This window comes from Scyliorhinus torazame, chromosome 2, assembly GCF_047496885.1.
Source record: "Scyliorhinus torazame isolate Kashiwa2021f chromosome 2, sScyTor2.1, whole genome shotgun sequence".
NCBI lineage: Eukaryota > Metazoa > Chordata > Chondrichthyes > Carcharhiniformes > Scyliorhinidae > Scyliorhinus > Scyliorhinus torazame.
The window spans coordinates 373,070,363-373,088,340 of NC_092708.1; the positions used below are offsets into that span (position 1 = coordinate 373,070,363).

The following is a 17,978-nucleotide window of genomic DNA, read 5'->3' on the forward strand; positions in this document are numbered from 1 at the left end:
GAGAGTTTACCAAGGTCATTTATTGTAATTGCATTAAAGTGTATATTAGAATCTGGATCCAGGCAGCTCAATAATTCAACCTCTCAAGGACGTTAACTTCCATCCCATTACTCTGGACCAGCTTTAAACAGAGTTTCAGAACTGAAAGGAAAATATGCTAATCCAATTGACATCACATCCAACACTTCACACTGCCTGATTTAAATTCTTCATTTCTAGAATTCTAAAAGTTGTAGCTGGTAAATTGTTCTCTGTACCACAACACTATTTAATGCAAGGAGTGGATCCATGCAAAACTATCACTTTAGATGATACTTATGTGGCACTACTTCAACTGAACTGGAACACACTTTGCCAATCTGATTTCAGTACTTCTCGAATACATGAAGTCTTTCACGGTTCGGCACCACCAGACTCTTTCAAACTTTTTATAAATGAGATAACAAATTTTTGGTTAGATCCAAAGTTCTTAATCTATATTCCAATGACGGGCAAGATCAGCTTAGATTTTATTTTCAAGAACCTTCTGATTTGATGTATTTTTTGCTCAGATAATTTGGAGCATTCTATGAAGGTATGTACTTCTTCCAGGAAAGATGTAATGATCAATAAAGGTGGATTTTTTTGTCCTATATGTTAAGGTTTTAACATGTTTTCACATTTCCTTTGACTATTGCAGATGCAGAGAACGAATTGAACAGACTGTCTAACATGAATGAAGTATGTATTTGCAAGTGGCTTCCTGAGCTGCATGAATGTTGCTATCTTGAGTTTGTGTTCAATATTTCTGTTTGAGATAGAATTTGTATTTTATCAGGCTGTCTCGATAACACCTGAGTGATAGTGTTATCCATGAATGGGGTACAGTAGTGCACCATGAGTCTATGTAAATGTGTACCTTAAATAAAAATCAGCTGTAAGGAGTCAAAGCTGATTATGGACACTTTCAAGAAAAATGTTTTAATGGTTTATTCCTTTGTGATAAAATGAATCAAGCTAGACTCAGGGTTTAAAGTGATCATGCCGTGAGCATTCATTTGAAGAAATATTTCAATTGACATTCCAATAATTAAACTGTGCATCTATGTGAAACAATTATTAAGTAAACCTTAAGCTTCACATGTACGTGTGAGGAATAGTGTCCTCACCATTTTATTTGAAACAGTGTATTTCCTTCTAGTGAGGCGTAAATATAGAGCTACAGTCTTGATTGATAAGGTACCCAAAGAACTTCTATACGTGTTTCAAAATTGAGACAGTAATTAGAAAACAGTGGCTTGCTTCAGTGACAGGAGAACTGACTGGTTTCTGAAATATCTACTCTACCTAATAATGCACTCATTTTTTGTATTCTTTATTCACACTACCATCTCAGTTTGTGGTATATTTAATGTGGGTACAGGCAAATGATCAGCTATTCTGTCATTATGCTTTCATTAGTACATATTAGAAGTATGAATGCGTAAAAGTAATCTCCAAATTTAAGAGCATGTACTAAATTTATTTGAATAGTTCAGAATTAGGTTCGACAATTTCTGCGTGGTAGAAAATTTGGTCTTTCTGTTGATAGATAATGGATATATTTAGACAAATTATAATCCAGGACAAGGGTAACTATGCACATAGCACACCGTCTATCAAAATACAGATCAGAAAATAATGAAAACGTGGGGGGGGTGGAGAATCAAAAACTGTTTAAAATTACTTCTCGTGTAAAGTGCTCTCATGTCTAGTATAAAAATTGTCCAGGTTCATAATTGTTGCTTTGAATTTCCTTTTCAGGCTAAGTATAATGGAAAGGAAGATATTCAAGAGCTAAAAGCAAGTCTGAATTTGCTGATCCATGAAAAGGAGGAACTACAAAAAGAAAAGGTGGGCGTAGGATCTTGTTTTTCTTTCATTTGAAGGCTACAATTTGAGTGAGCTTAAGTAACTTCCTCACCTGCGCTCCGAAAGCTAGTGATTCGAAGCAAACCTGTTGGACTTCTTACAGCTTTCAATAGGTTCACGTCTCTTCATTTTGCTGAGCCGTAGTGTCCTGTGACCATTGTAAGGCTCTTCTCTCGGTTTTCAGAGAATACTTCATTGATGATTAGCAGTAACGTCCACTCGGGCGATTTCATTTCCAAGTCTCATCATGGAAAATTTTCCAGAATCATTAGATTGTCAGGGGATCTCTTCGACTAGAGACTGTCCTCCCTCCCGCATTCCGCCTGGTAGCTCGCAGAAGACCACCATATATCTCTGTCTTGTTTTCTCTCTCAGATCACATGATCCTCTTCATTGCACCACTGGCTAGACAGCATTTATTGGCCATCCTTAATTACCCTTGAGAAACTGGTGGTGAGCTGACTTCTTGAAGCTTGGCAGTCCATGGTATGGGTATGCCCGCAGTGCTGTTAGAGAGGGATTTCCAGAATTTTGACTGTGGCAATGAAGGAACAATGATATATTTCCAAGTCAGGATGGTGAGTGTCTTTGGGTGGGTGTTGGGGGAGGGGGGGGGAGGACACACCTGTCCTCGCCCCCAAAGAACCGGTTCATCCTTGTCCCGGTCATGTGTGCCCTGTGCAGCACCTTAAACTGTATGAGGCTGAGCCTCGCGCATGAGAAAGAGTTCACCCTCCCTCGGGCATCTGCCCATGTCCCCTCTTCGATCTCCTCTCCCAACTCCTCCTCCCACTTACCTTTCACCTCCACCACCGAGGCCGCCGCCTCCTGCATCACCTGGTAAGTTTCCGAGATCTTCCCCACTCCCACCCATCTCCCCCCCCCCCCCCCCCCCCCCCGAGAGCACCCTGTCCTGTACTGTGCGTGGCAGCAGCCGCGAGAATGCCACCACCTGCCGCCTAGCAAACGCCCTTACCTGTAAGTACCTGAAGGTGTTTCCCGGGGGGAGCCCATACTTCTCCTCCAGCGCCCCCAGACTCGTACCCACGGAAGACGCCATCTCCAGCCTCTTCCATGCAGCCCCCTCCCCCTCCATCACCCACTTGAGTACCATCGTCACATTGGCGACCCAGTAGTACCCACAGAGGTTGGGCAGCGCCAGCCCCTCCCCCCTATCTGTACTCCGCTCCAGGAACACCCTTCTCACCCTCGGAGTCCCTTGCGCCCACACAAAGCCCATTATGCTCCTGGTGACCCGCCTAAAAAAGGCCTTCGGGATAAACACGGGGAGGCACTGGAACAGGAACAAAAACCTTGGGAGCACCGTCATTTTGACTGACTGCACCCTACCCGCCAAGGACAGCGGCAACGCGTCCCACCTCTTGAACTCCTCCTCCATTTGCTCCACCAGCCTTGTGAAATTAAGCCTATGCAGGGCCCCCCAGCTCCTGACCACCTGGACCCCCAAATACCTGAAGCTCCTCTCCGCCCTTTTTAGTGGGAGCTTGCCAATCCCCCTCTCCTGGTCCCCTGGGTGAACCATGAACAGCTCGCTCTTCCCCATGTTGAGCTTGTACCCTGAGAAATCCCCGAATTCCCTGAGGATCCTCATTACCTCCGGCATTCCCCCCACCGGTTCCGCCACATATAGCAGCAAGTCGTCCGCATAGAGCGGCACCCTATGCTCCTCCCCACCCCGCACCAACCCCCTCCAGTTCCTCGACTCCCTCAGTGCCATAGCCAGGGGTTCAATCGCCAGTGCGAAGAGCAGGGGGGACAGGGGACACCCCTGCCTCGTCCCTCGGTGCAACCAAAAGTACTCCGACCTCCTCCTGTTTGTGGCCACACTCTCCATTGGGACCTCATACAACAGCCTAACTCACCTGACAAACCCCTCCCCAAACCCAAACCTCTTCAGCGCCTCCCACAGGTACCCCCACTCTACCCTATCAAAAGCTTTCTCAGCATCCATCGCCACCACTATCTCCGCCTCCCCCTCCCTCGCTGGCATCATGATAACGTTCAGAAGCCTCCGCACATTCGTGTTCTACTGCCTCCCCTTCACGAACCCCGTCTGGTCTTTGTGGATGACCTGCGGCTCACAATCCTCAATCCTCAGTGGCTAAGACCTTTGCCAGCAACTTGGCATCTACGTTTAGCACCAAAATCGGCCCATAAGACCCACACTGAAGGGGATCCTTGTCCCGCTTCAGGATCAAGGAGATCAGTGCCCGGGACATCGTCAGGGACAAAGCCATCCCCTCCCTTGCCTCATTGAAGGTCCTAACTAGCAACGGGCCCAATAGGTCCATATATTTTTTATAGAATTCGACCGGGAAACCGTTCGGCCGCGGTGCCTTCCCCGCCTGCATGCTCCCTGTCCCTTTGGTCAGCTCCTCCAGCCCAACCGGGGCCCCCAATCCCGCCACCAGTCCCTCCTCCACCTTCGGAAACCTCAATTGGTCCAGAAAGCGGCCCATCCCTCCCTCCTCCAGTGGGGGCTCGGACCGATACAATTCCTCATAAAAGTCCCTGAAGACCCCATTGATGCCAACCCCACTCTGCACCACACTCCCTCCCCTGTCCTTAACTCCCCCGATCTCCCTAGCTGCGTCCCGCTTCCGAAGCTGATGTGCCAGCATCCGGCTCGCCTTTTCCCCATACTCATAAATCGCCCCCTGGGCCTTCCTCGACTACACCTCCGCCTTCCTGGTGGTCACCAGGTCGAATTCGGCCTGGAGGCTGCGCCTCTTCCTCAACAGTCCTTCCTCCGGCACCTCCGCATACCTCCTGTCTACCGTCACCATCTCCCCCACCAGCCTCTCCCTCTGCTCCCTCCTCTCCTTGTGGGCCCTAATGGGGATCAGCTCTCCCCTAACCACCGCCTTCAGCGCCTCCCATACCATCCCACTCGGACCTCCCCGTTGTCGTTGGCCTCCAGGTACCTCTCTATGCTTCCTCGGACCCGCTCACTCACCTCCTCGTCTGCCAACAGCCCCACCTCCAAGCACCACAACGGGCGCTGGTCCCTCTCCTCCCCCAGCTCTAACTCCACCCAATGCAGGGCGTGATCCGAAATGGCTATTGCCGAGTACTCTGTATCCTCTACTCTCGCTATCAGCGCCCTGCTCAAAATAAAAAAAGCCGATCCGGGAATAAGCCTTATGGACATGTGAGAAGAATGAAAATTCCCTAGCCCCCGGCCTTGCAAATCTCCAAGAGTCCACCCCTCCCATCTGGTCCATAAACCCCCTCAGCACTCTAGCCGCCGCCAGCTTCCTACCCGTCCTAGACCTGGAGCGATCCAGTGCCGGATCCAACACCGTGTTAAAGTCTCCCCCCATTATCAGGCCCCCACTTCCAAGTCTGGGATCCGACCCAACATGCGCCGCATAAAATCCGCATCGTCCCAGTTCGGGGCATACACATTGACCAGTACCATCCTCTCTCGCTGCAGCTTACCACTAACCATTACGTACCTGCCGCCATTGTCTGCCACAATGTTCGACGCCTCGAACTACACCTTCTTTCCCACCAAGATCGCAACCCCTCGATTTTTGGCATCCGAATGAAACACCTGACCTACCCACCCTTTCCTCAATCTTACCTGGTCTGCCACCTTCAGGTGTGTCTCCTGGAGCATGACCACATCCGCCTTCAGGTGCGCGAACATGCGGGCCCGCTTGACCGGCCCGTTCAGTCTCCTTACATTCCAGGTTATCAGCCGGATCAGGGGGCTACCCGCCCCATACCCCGCCGACTAGCCATAACCCCTCCTCGGCCAGCCACGCGCCTGCACCCCACCCCCGGCCCGTTCCTCACGGCGGCAGACCCCCGTCACGACCCCCCCCCCCCTGCCATTCGCTCCAGCTCCCCCTTGACCATAGCAGCAGTAACTCTATTCCCCCCCCCCCCCCCCCCCCCCCCCCCCCCCCCCCCCCGGGGCTAGGACCCATCCTAGCTTTACTCCCCCCATTGCACTTCCGCAAGTCAGCTGACTCCTGCTGACCCCGGCCACTCCCGCCTCTCCTTCCCCCTCAAAAAGTAACATACAATTCGCTCGATTGTACCCGGCCCTCCTCTTCGCCACCTCCGCACTCCAGTCCTGGTATATTCGAACCTCCGCGTTCTCCCACCTGCTGCTCCTTTCCTTCTTGGCCCACCTGAGCGCACACTCCTGATCAGCGAACCGATGAAACCGCACCAGCACTGCCCGCAGAGGCTCGTTAGCCTTGGGCCTCCTCGCCAGCACTCTATGGGCCCCTTCCAGCTCCAGGGGCCCCTGGAAGGACCCCGCTCGCATCAGCGAGTTCAACATGGTGACCGCATAGGCCCACATGTCCGGCCCCTCCAGCCTCTCCGGGTGGCCCAGAATGCGCAGATTCTTCCGCCTCTACCGATTCTCCATCTCCTCGAACCGCTCCTGCCATTTCTTGTGGAGCGCCTCGTGCGCCTCCACCTTTACCGTCATGCCTAAGATATCGTCCTCATTGTCGGAGATCTTTTGTCGGGCCTCGCGGTTCGCCGCCGTCTGTGTCTTCAACAGCTTATCGATTGAAGCTTTCATCGGCTCAAGCAGGTCCGCTTTAATCTCCCTGAAGCAGTGCTGGATAACCTCCTGTTGCTCTTGCGCCCACTGCATCCACGCTGCCTGGTCCCCGCCCGCCGCCATTTTGTTGTTCTTCCCTCGCACCTTCGGGTCCACCACCACTCTTTTAGTCGCCCCGCTCCTGGTAAAAGCCATATACTGTCGGGAGACTATTGTACTCTCCTTCCCACAAGGGGAAACGTCGAAAAAATCCCGTTGGGGGCCCTGAAAAGAGCCCAAAAGTCAGTTTTTTGCGGGAGCTGCTGAATGTGTGACTTAGCTCCGCATAGCTGCAACCGGAAGTTCCTCACTACAGATATTTATATACACACCCATTTATAAACACCCATTTCTTCAAGGTACTCTCACATGACAGGGGAGCACAGTAGCATTGTGGATAGCGCAATTGCTTCACAGCTCCAGGGTCCCAGGTTCGATTCCGGCTTGGGTTACTGTCTGTGTGGAGTCTGCACATCCTCCTCGTGTGTGCGTGGGTTTCCTCCGGGTGCTCCGGTTTCCTCCCACAGTCCAAAGATGTGCAGGTTAGGTGGATTGGCCATGATCAATTGCCCTTAGTGTCCAAAATTGCCGTTAGTGTTGGGTGGGGTTATTGGGTTATGGGGATAGGGTGGAGGTGTTGACCTTGGGTAGGGTGCTCTTTCCAAGAGCCGGTGCAGACTCGATGGGCCAAATGGCCTCCTGCACTGTAAATTCTATGATAATCAATGACATTAATCATTAAGATCAGTGTCATGAATTTAGGGGGCTGGATTCTCTGTTTTCGGGACTACGTCCTCACGCCGTCGTGAAAACTGTGGGCTTTTACGCCAGGAAAACTGGCGTCAAAAGGCCACCGATTCGCAGCCTTGCAGGGGGCTAGCAGACAGCTGTCGTGGAGCTCGCAGCTGCAGTTGCCGATACGGGCCAGAGGCCGCGGATGTGCACGGCGGCGACCTCCAGTGGCCAGCGCTGTGCTCCATGGCGGACTCAGCCCGCGGACCTGGACCCCTGAAATGGTGCTCCCGCTTGCCCGACTCCGACCACCCACACAAAAGAACCCCTAGTCCCGAATGAGGCCCCCCCTGCCCTCTGATCGGCCCGCCCCCAACTGTGGCGGCCGCAGACCGAGCCTCGCGAGTTTCCTGAACGGCAGGACCACGTTAGAAATACGCTGTCGGGAATTCGGCTGATCAGTGACGGAGAATAGCAGGGCGGACCTCAGGCAATTGCCTCAGATGGTGGATACTCGACTTGACGTCTTCCCCGAGTACATTTGCAGAACCGGCGCCGGCCCCGATTTCGGTGTCGGGGTGCGGAGAATCCAGCCCAGGATCTTTCACTTGCATCTTATTGATTGATTGATGAAGATTAATCTCTGAATCCAAACTTTGTTGGAACTGATACTATGGTCAGATAGTTGTTTTTCTTTAAGTACAGCTGGTTAAAAGGTGATCTGCTCTCCAGTAATGAGTGCAAATTGACAGTTGTTTTTTTCACCCCAATGCCAGGAGGCTCTCCAAGAGAAACTTTCAAACCTGCAGACTATTCAAGGGAATGAAAATGCTCTCTTGGACCTGAGTAGTTTGACCATGGAAGTGAATGAACTAAAGCATAATTTGTCGACTAAAGAGAGTGACTTGACAGAGGTCTCTCGGCAGAAAGACACATTAATGTTTGAGTTGGAAGAACTGGACAAGCAGAATCAAGAAGCTACTGAGGTATGCATCGCATGAGTAGTAGTCCCCTTGTTTCGCCTTGTAGTTTCTGGTTCCTTTAAATAAGAATTTAATACATTACAGTTGTAACTATTTAATTTCTAATAGTTTCTGCAAATACTTGATAAGTAAAGATCCCTGCAAAATGATGTTGAAAGTAAAGTTGGTGTATATTTAATTGGTTGCATTTTCCCCTAATTCACCATTCTAGATTGAGAAGATGATCAGATAAGCCATTCCCAACCCCTTCTCAATGTTGCAAAAACGCAATCGGTGGAACAGTTGAATTTGTGTCTCAATTCAATTGTTTCAGGGCAGCACGGTGGCACAGTGGTTAGCACTGCTGCCTCACGGCACCGAGATCCCACGTTTGATCCCAGTCCCAGGTCACTGTCTGTGTGGAGTTTGCACATTCTCCCCGTGTCTGCATGGGTTTCGTCTCCACAACCCAAAGATGTGCAGGGTAGGTGGATTGGCCACGCTAAAATTGTCCCTTAATTGGAAAAAATGAATTGAGTACTCTAAATTTTCCAAAAAATTTTCAATTTTTTCTTTTTTTCCCCCAAGTCATTATAGCACAGAAGGTGGCTATTTAGCCCATCAAAGCCATCCGGCTGTCTTGGAGCAAACCAGTCAGTCTCATTTGTGTGCTCTAGCCCCTGCAAGTTTATTCCCCTCAAGTGCCCATCCAATTTCCTTTTTGAAGTCATACATCTTCTTCTCCTGTTTCTACCAACCTTGTAGATGGTGTGTTTCAGGTCATTACCACTCACTGCATTAAAAAAAATCTTTTCCTCACGGATGACCCCTCTGAATCAGAAAACTGTATATCTGTATCCCCTGGTGCAGTACCATCAGCTTATGGGAGCAGCTTTTCTCAGGCTACCTTATCAAAACTTGGGGTGATGCGGTAGCACAGTGGTTAGCACTGCTGCCTCACAGCGCCAGGAGCCCGTATTCAATTCCGGCCTTGGGCCACTGTCTGTGTGTTTGAACTTTCTCCCTGTGTCGATGTGGGTTTCCTCCCACAGTCCAAAGGTGTGCAGGTTAGGTGGATTGGCCATGCTAAATTGCCCCTTAGTGTCCAAACGATGTGAAGGTTAGATTAAGGGGTTAATGGGATAGGGCGGGGGATTGAGCTTGGGTGAAGTACTCTTATAGAGGGTTGGTGCAAACCCGATGGGCCAAATGGCCGCCCTCTACACTGTAGGAATTCTATGAAAACCTGTGGCAATCTTGTACCCCTCTGTCAGATCTCCCCAGCTTTCTCTTGAAGAAGATGGCCTTGGCATTAGAATAACTGCTGAGACCTGGAATTAATTGTGTCCTCAATCATGGAATATATTTTATAACAATTGAAATATACATTTCTTCCTTTTTAAAAAAAAATGTGCACATTTTTATCGTTAAACATTTGTTAAAAAATTCACTTATTGAGAAAATATGAATGATCAAGTTTAAGATTTTAAATAAGACTCTTTATTTTGAAGTAATTTTCTCTGTTCCATTTTTCTGTCAGCATTTTGTATCTTGGAGATTAGCCACACAGGCTTCTGTTGGTCCTGCCCTTCATCCAAGTGCTGGCCTGGTGGAGCAGCTTGCGCCAATATTTGGTTTATTTTCTTTCCTCCATTCGTTCTATTCTTCCCTTCTTCCCCCATTCTGAAGAATTGTCTTCCTCCAGTTGACACTTAACTCCATTTAACATAACTAAACAAAAATTAGAAGCAATTTATACCATTGGCAAATGGGCTTTTAATAAATTATACAGTCAACAAATGCATTTGAAACATGCCTGTATAACATTGTACTTTCTTAACTTTTCCTGAAGCATCTGATCACATTGAAAGATCTGCTGGCGCAGCAGCGAAAAGATTCTGAAGGAAAGATCAAAGAATTGCAATTGGAACTGGAGACCTTTGCAGCTGATAAGGCATTAATGGTGCAAGAGGTGAAATCTCAAAGGGACAAGCTGCGTCAGAGTGCTTTTGCTCTTAATGAATTGCACATGAGCAAACAGCAGCTGGAAATGAAGATCAAAGACCAAATGGAGGAGCTAAACAAATTAAAATTGCAAAGCTCCGACTTGAAGACTGACAATTTAAGTCTGTTGAACAAGCTAAAGGGTGCAGAATCTCAACTGTCAGTAGCCAAGGTGGAATTAACACAAGCAGTTCAACAAGCTCCAAGCAATCGAGACCAGGAATTCCTCCAAGGTAAAGAGAACAAAATTTCAGAACTGAGGAAACAGCTCTCAGAAACAAAATGTCTAAGTGATGAGTTGCAAACTAAACTTTATGATCTCAAAATCCAAAATAAACAGCTGGATGCAGAAAAGAGGGAAGCCGATCTAAATCTAAATGAAGTTGAAGAACAACTTAAGGAAGCTGTAACCAGTAAAAGTGAGATTTCCCAGGAGAACACTGCTCTGCTGGAGGCATTGCGGACGGAGAAAGCCCAGCTGGAGTCCGAACTCAACCAGGCTGAACAACGGATAAGTGAAGAGGCAAGAAAATATGAGCACACCATCAATGAGCTAGCGAAGGCTCGAAATCTAGATGCTACAGCTTTGCAGAAAGAGCACAATAGACTGATCAAGTCGAATCAGGAGAAGGATTTTGAGATTGAAAAATTGAAACGCAATGTACAACAGTTGGTAACCGATCATGAAGAGACCAGAGAAATGCTGAAATCTAGCCTGGAGGGCCAGCAACAATTGACCGACCTTTTGAATGAAAAGGAGGTATTCGTTGAGACGCTTAGGGAAAGAAGTTCAGAGTTACAACAAGAAATCGAAAAGAATGCCAAGGTTTTCCGAGAGTATGAATCCTTGAAGCAAAATCTTGAAGCGAAAGACCGGCAATTAAGTACAATGAAGGAAGAAAATAACCATCTCAAGGAAGAAATGGATCGCTTCAGGGACCAACAAAACAAGCCTCAGGCTACTGCTGAGCCCAAGACCCTTGATATAATAATAGAACTTGAGACAGAGATAACTGAGCTGAACAACAAAATGAACAGCCTTGAAGAGGAAATAAGGCTTCAGAAAAAGACGGTTGAGGAGCAAAAGCAAAATGTTTTGCAGCTTCAGTGTTCCATACAGGTGCAAGGGAAAGAAGGGGATGAAGCAAAAACGCAGTGTGAAGAAGTTACTTCAACATATGAAAAATTAATTTCCGAGAAAGACAAAGAAATCCACGGCCTTCAGGAATCCATCGATCAAATGAGAATACAGTTTCAGAGAGAACTCCAGGTCGCTCCGACAGATGCTCCAGTCATTCTGCAAGAAACTAAAACGCTAACCGTGAATGGAGAAAATGGAAATGAAAAGCATGATTTGTCCAAAGTGGAGATTGACAGATTGGTTAATGGTTTGAAGGAAAAAGAAATGGAGATAAAAGTATTGAATGAAAAATATTTGTCTCTGAATATGCAGTTGGATCAGTTACCCATTTTTAAAGATGAAGTGGGTAGACTTACTCAAATCATTCAGCAGAAAAACTTGGAGATCCAGTCTCTTCATGCAAGGGTGACGCCGGGCTCATATATGCAGGTTGGTGCAGATGTGGCCTACTTACAGCAGCAATTGCAGGTGTACGTGAATGAGAGAGAGCAAATGCTAGCGGTATTAAATGAAAAGACGAGGGAGAACAGCCAACTGAAGACTGAATATCATAGAATTATGGACATTGTAGCTGCAAAGGAAGCTGCTCTTTTGAAACTGCAAGAAGAAAATCTGAAAATGGTCAATATGTATGAGAATGAAAGTCAAGACATGGTACGCGAAACTATCCAGAATTTGTCTCGGATTATCCGTGAGAAGGACATTGAAATAGATGCTCTTACCCAGAAGTGCCAAACTCTAGTGACCGTCCTACAGACATCTGGAATGGGGTCTGGTGGTGAGTCAGGCTTGGTGAGCAGTAACCAGTTTGAAGAGCTTTTGCAAGAACGTGACAAACTAAAACAACAGGTAAAGAAGATGGAGGAGTGGAAGCAACAAGTGATCACCACTGTTCAGAACATGCAGCATGAATCTGCTCAGCTCCAGGATGAGCTCCTTAAGCTTCAGGGCCGATTGTCGACTGATGGTGATTGCAACTCTCGGCTTCAAATAGACTACAACAGTTTAATTCATAGTTACGAGCAAAAAGAGAAGAGATTGCAAACCCTCAGTCAAGAACTAGCAGAGGTCCAGCAAAGCATTGGGCAGCTCAGCAGTACCAAGAACTTTATACTCGACAAGTTGGATGGAGTACCAGCAGAACCGCAGGCGGTTGCAACAGCCACAGGAGTGTTGCAATCCCCAGTTTCTTTTAGTGGATGTTCATCAGAAGGACAATTGGACCAAATTGTAAAACTGCAACAAGAGGTAGAACGTTTGACTAAAACATTGGAGGGCAAAGAGGCCACAATAGTAGAACTTCAAAATAGCACAAAATTATCTGGCTCTCTTGCTGAAATGGGCAAGAGGAAACAAGAGGAAGCGGCTCTGGAAATCAAGCAAATGAGAGAAAGAAATGATGAACTACAAAGATCGTTCAGGGAAAAAGATCTGTTCATCAAATCTAAAGGTGATCAGTTGTCATCAGTGACCGAAAGTTTGAGAAACAGGGACAGTGAAAATGGAGTTTTGAAGCAAGCTGTCACTAATCTGAAAGAGAGGATTTCATTCTTGGAAATAGATGTTCGTAAAGTCCAAGAGGAGAATGACCAAATTGAAGCTAAATCGAGGGAGAAGGAAACCGAATTTCGAGCCCTGCAGGAGACTAACATGCAGTTTTCTATGATGTTGAGAGAAAGGGAGTTTGAAAAGAACTCCATGAGAGAAAAGGCTTCTGCATTGGAAAAACTGCTAAAGGAGAAAGAAGAGGTGAGTTCAAAATCTTAATGAATGCTTGCAATATAGACTGAGCAGATATTAAGAATTAATTTTCGTTATGGTCAATGCTAAGTACAAATATATTGAGATACTTTATTAACAAAAAAATCTTTTTATTCTCCTCAGTTCCAACATTTTCATCAATAAACAACCAAAGAAAAAACAAACAAAATCAAATACAATAACAATCCCCCACACACAAACCCCACCCCGCTCAATATACAGACCAAAACATCCACCTGTACATTTCAGGTAAAAAGCACAAATTAACAATTAATCGGTCAACAGTATAACAAAAGACAACAAAACGGCGACAATATTCAATGGTGACCAATTCTCAGAAGTTCATAATAACCAGCCCCCATGAGTTGTGAAACCCTACCTTCATCCCCTTCAGCTGAGACTTCACCTTCCCAAGAGTCAAAGAAATTCAAGTAGCCCCCCCCCCCCCCCCTCCGAAAATGCCTTCTAGGGTCCATGATGCCAAGTTCACGAACACTACTCATTGTTACCATCGGGACCCCCCCACCCCCCAATCCGAATCCTCCCATCCACTTCCTCTCGAAAATACCTCACCCAGTATCGGTCCCCTCTCCAACTTTTCACACCTCCTAGGCCCATCAAAACCAGTTCTACCAAGCTCTGATGGCCGCAGACCCTCCCCCGACCACACTCCCGTTCACTGGCCAGCTTCCCAAAGAGTCATCACTGCAAAAGAAAATCCCAACTCCCATCTTGTCCAAATAGGCAACTTCAACTCATTTAGCATTTATAACGACATAGTGAAAAATGGAGCTATATATACACCTCTACCCCTCAGCCCAAGACCAATCCTCAGTCCCATTTCTCACTTCTGCCACAGTCCTTCTGCCTTCAGCAACATAGAACATACAGTGCAGAAGGAGGCCATTCGGTAATTCGAGTCTGCACCGACCAATTTAAGCCCTCACTTCCACCTTATTCCCATAACTCCATCTAACATTTTTGGACACTAAGGGCAATTTAGCATGGCTAATCCATCTAACGTGCATGTCTTTGGACTGTGGGAGGAAACCGGAGCACCTGGAGGAAACCCACGCAGACACAGGGAGAACGTGCAGACTCCGCACAGACAGTGACCCAGTGGGGAATCGAACCCGAGACCCTGGCGCTGTGAAGCCACAGTGCTAGCCACTTGTGCTACCGTGCTGCCTGCCTCCGACGCTTTCACCGTCTCAAAATAACAGTCTTTGGAGTTGTAGGTCACTCTCAACTTAGCTGGGTACAATATGCCGAACTGCACCCTGTTGTTATACAGTGCCATCTTCACTCGACCGAAAGCCGCCCGCCTCCTTACCAACTCCACAGTAAAGTCCTGGTATATATGTACACCAGCTCCAGCCCACTGCACCTCCCGCTTCTGCTTTGCCCAACACAGGACCTTCTCCTTCACACGGTACCTATGGGAACAAATAATCATTGCTCTTGGCAGCTCATTCGCCTTTGGTTTTGGCTTCCATGCCCTTTGAGCCCGATCCAGTTCATACCGGGAGGGATCTTTCCCCTCCCCCAACAGCTCCACCAACATCCTGGCAAAATACTCTGCCTCAAGCCCTCCACCCCTTCGGGCAGACCCCGATCCTCAGACTTTGCTGCCTATATCTGATTTCCAGATCCTCCACTTTGGCTCGTAGACCCTTGTTGGCCTCCACCACCCTCTGCAGCTCCTCACCCATCAAGGCGAGCTGATAAATGTGTTGCCACAAGGCCTCCACCACTCCCATCAGTTTCTCACCCTGCTCTCGCACCTCGGCCGATGTCCTCGACGCTGCCGCCTTCACCGGAGCAATCGCTTCCTTCACCAGTACCTTCGATGCTGCCATCATTGCCTTCCTCATCACCTCCATGTGCTTTGCGAGTTTTTCAAGTTCCAAAGCCATCAGCGTGGTCATCTTTTCTGCTGTGAACAGAGTGGCCCCACCTAGTGACCCAGCCTCCGCTATCCTTCCAGTTGCTGAGCCGACCCTTCCACTCAACAATGAATCTTCAGTCGTCCCCTTCTTCATTGCAGCTTTCCTTTGGATTTTGGACATCCTTCTTCCTTTTATCTTCCTGCACTTATTGAACCAAAAATTGGCCCTGGGACCGGGCATTAAATTCTAAAAAATCAAGCCTCGAGCATGAGCCATCCAACGTGCGATCTCCTCCTACATGCCACCACCGGAAATCCATATTGAGACATTTCTGAGAGTCTTAGCTTATTTTGGTTTTGGTGAGCATTGATGGATGGCATACAATTGTAAGATTGAATAGCAAAGTTTGTATTGTGACCAGTTTTTACTTTCAGCAAAGCAAATGCACTCCACATATATATCAATTATAGACCGATGAGTCACACGGCACAGGCTTAAAGACTCACTGGATAACTTGATTTTCAATCTTAAATTATTGCATTAATAGTAATAGCTGTTTCTATCTGGTCTTCAGGTTGCTGGGGAGGGTATATGAGAATTGTATAGAAAATCTAACACATTTGAGATTCTTTGCCCGCAGTATGTATAAAATTGCTTTCTTATTGCATTATATCTACTTGACTTAACTCGCCCAATTCATAAATCTGAGAGGATCTCTCCTTTGTGTGTTGGATGTCTCTCTAATTTTGTTACTCCTTCCAATTACTCTTCAGTTTCTGGCAAACGCATGAGATATACAGAAGAATTCCTTTTTTTTAATATAAAGAGTACCCAATTATTTTTCTTTCCAATTAAGGGGCAATTTAGTGTGGCCAATCCACCTAACCTGCACATCTTTGGGTTGTGGGGGTGAAACCCACGTGGACACAGGGAACAGAAGAATGTCTTTATGTACACCTCCAACATTGATCTAATTCTTGGACTCATGTAGCTGACAGCAAGTTGGGAAGGTTAGTTTCAAGTATTATAAAATAAATAAATAATCTTTATTGTCACAAGTAGGCTTACATTAACTGCAATGAAGTTACTGTGAAAAGCCGCTAGTCTAAGATTTGGAAAAACTTCGAAATTGTACCAAGCATAGGCTGAGCCAGAGCCAATGTTACTGTGCCGTTGCTAGTCCAGATCTGTGAATTGTATTTCTGGACCAAATTAACTAAGTCTTCTGCCGAAAAGTCGCAGACTGAAAACATTAAGTTAATTTTTCTCTGTGCAAATGCTGCCTGACTTGCTGAGTTTTTCCTGTATTTTTGCTTTTATAATTCAGTGTTCTACCCCATGACTCTCATATAAACACACAGCCTTCTCCAGAGAAGTGTATTTTGTTCCTTATGTCCAAGTAACCTATGAAGCGTAAGAAAAGTTTGGAATACTTTTTGTGAAAAAAAACGGCAAATATTTCTTTGCCATTTGAAAGAATTTTCAAATTGCTCACCTGGCTTTCAATCCTGGAATTGTCTCTGCTTCCCTGCTAGGTGGCTTCTGTGATGTTAACTAAAGGGATTGTCCATGTTTCCTAACATGGCACCATTTTTCATTGGTCTGAAACTTGATCCAGGAACCATGTTATTATTTGAGAAATCTGTATACCCATCCAGTAGAATGCTTTCCCGAGAGTGGAATTTCCAGCTTGATCCTTGAAGTGGTTTTTCTACCTCTCCATCGTGCCACTGTTTCCATTGAAGCTGTTCGGGGTTTCTTTCAGTGAATGTAGCCCCAAAATATCAAATGCTGGGGAAGAAAAAACCTTTATTGCACCAATAAAATGGGCAATTAAAACATTGAAGAAATGTGAGGTATTATCTCCTGTTAGATAGTAAATGGTTTAGCTCAGTGGGCTAGACAGCTGGTTTGTGATGCAGAACAAGGCCAGCAGCACGGGTTCAATTCCCGTACCAGCTGAGAATTCTGAATTCTCCCTCGGTGTACCCAAACAGGTGCCAGAATGTGGCGACTAGGGGCTTTTCACAGTAACTTCATTGCAGTGTTAATGTAAGCCTACTTGTGACGATAAGGATTATTTATTTATTTTATAATACTTGAAACTAACCTTTACCATGTTAGGCTCTGCCTTCCTCCAATTTACTGTTACACAAAAAAGGACAATGTTAAATGTCCAAAATTACCAAATAGTTAGTTAAATGGTTTTTAAAGGGATTTGCTGACTTCTATCTTGCTAGACTCGAGCTTCATTGTAGAATTGATCGGTTCTATTTCATAATTTGAAGGGGAAGACCGGTGAGTTAAATCAGCTGCTGAATGAAGTGAAATCAATGCAAGAGCAAGCTGGGATGTTTCAGCATGAGCGAGACCAAGTAATGCTGGCCCTCAAACAGAAACAGATGGAAAACTCTGCATTAGTGAATGAGGTAAAATATTATTCAAATAGTGATTACATTCAATTATTGTAGATGTAGTAAAACATATTGAGCACAGCTGAAAGGGATGTGATGATTGCAACTCAGGAACTTGAGTTTAAATCTTGTGCAGATTGGCGGTTTGAAGCTTTGCCAGCCTAACACTAGATAAACACAAGTCCACAGTGTTAATTAATCTTTGAATTTGGCACTAATCTGCCAGTGGTACGAACAGGCTGTAAAACTGCACCGAATTAGCAAAGTCTTATTTAAGCAGAAGCAACACATGACCTCCCATGAGCATGCTCTGTGCTTGCGTTCCTTTCACATTTGAGAGTGTTTTGCTCATTGGAAGCCAGATTGTGAACTATCTACATTTCAACTCAACAAAGAAGCACAAACTCTTCATGTCTGAGAAAGATTCTTCCAGTAAAACAGAACATCATAGTCATCAAAGTAACATGTTGCAAGCGCCTACGCCAGGGGCCCCATCATGCCTGGGGAGAAAGAATTACACTCCTGTCAAGCCAATTTGCTTTGTTCCAGTTCTGCTGTACACCTGTGAGTTGTGGTACCGCGTTGTGCATGAAACTA

General features: G+C 46.5%; 1 protein-coding gene across 2 annotated transcripts in view; it reads left to right on the forward strand.

Annotated features, from left to right (window-relative positions):
* Window positions 1-17,978, forward strand: part of trip11 (thyroid hormone receptor interactor 11) — a 135,357-nt gene that overhangs the window by 66,079 nt on the left and 51,300 nt on the right. For both annotated transcript variants that reach the window (XM_072493094.1, XM_072493102.1), the window contains 5 exons: window positions 680-720; window positions 1,783-1,872; window positions 7,987-8,196; window positions 10,025-13,066; window positions 17,256-17,396. In XM_072493094.1, coding sequence (XP_072349195.1) covers window positions 680-720; window positions 1,783-1,872; window positions 7,987-8,196; window positions 10,025-13,066; window positions 17,256-17,396 — 3,524 coding nt within the window. The remainder of the gene's footprint in view (window positions 1-679; window positions 721-1,782; window positions 1,873-7,986; window positions 8,197-10,024; window positions 13,067-17,255; window positions 17,397-17,978) is intronic.